At 53.9% G+C, this 427-nt stretch overlaps 1 protein-coding gene across 1 annotated transcript in view; it reads left to right on the top strand.

Moving 5' to 3' along the window:
• Positions 1-427, top strand: part of LOC103393935 (uncharacterized) — a 19,549-nt gene that overhangs the window by 10,295 nt on the left and 8,827 nt on the right. The window contains exons 15-16 of the mRNA XM_025065332.1: positions 54-240; positions 332-418. Coding sequence (XP_024921100.1) covers positions 54-240; positions 332-418 — 274 coding nt within the window. The remainder of the gene's footprint in view (positions 1-53; positions 241-331; positions 419-427) is intronic.

Here is a 427-nt window from a genome sequence, read left to right as displayed (position 1 = left end):
CAGTCTACAGTTCAGTCTACAGTTCAGTCTACAGTACTGTTCCCTCCTCTCAGGGTCATCACTCTGGTCCTGGACCTGGTCATGGCTGCAGTCGACCCTCAGGGAACCATGAAGAACTTCTGTAACGTCTCCTGTCTGTGTTCGTTCAAGTCCATCAGTTTCTCCCCCTCGACCTCCTCCTCTTCCTCCTCCTCATCATCACCTCCGTCAATGTGCAGCATGTGCAACCAACCCTGCACCGTAAGCGGGACCTACTTCTTTTTTTCTATCCTCAGCACGTCTACTGTTTTTATCAGACCTCCCCCCCATGCCCCTCCTTCTCTGTCTACAGACCACACGTGACCTGACCCTGAGCACAGGCATCCGTAAGTTTTGCAGCGACTCCTGCCTCGAAGGTTTCCAGCGAGACGTGGCGCACGTGTGTGAC

This window comes from Cynoglossus semilaevis, chromosome 18 (assembly GCF_000523025.1).
Source record: "Cynoglossus semilaevis isolate Cse_v1.0 chromosome 18, Cse_v1.0, whole genome shotgun sequence".
NCBI classification, from domain to species: Eukaryota; Metazoa; Chordata; class Actinopteri; order Pleuronectiformes; family Cynoglossidae; genus Cynoglossus; species Cynoglossus semilaevis.
This window is presented reverse-complemented; position numbering and strand designations above follow the sequence as displayed.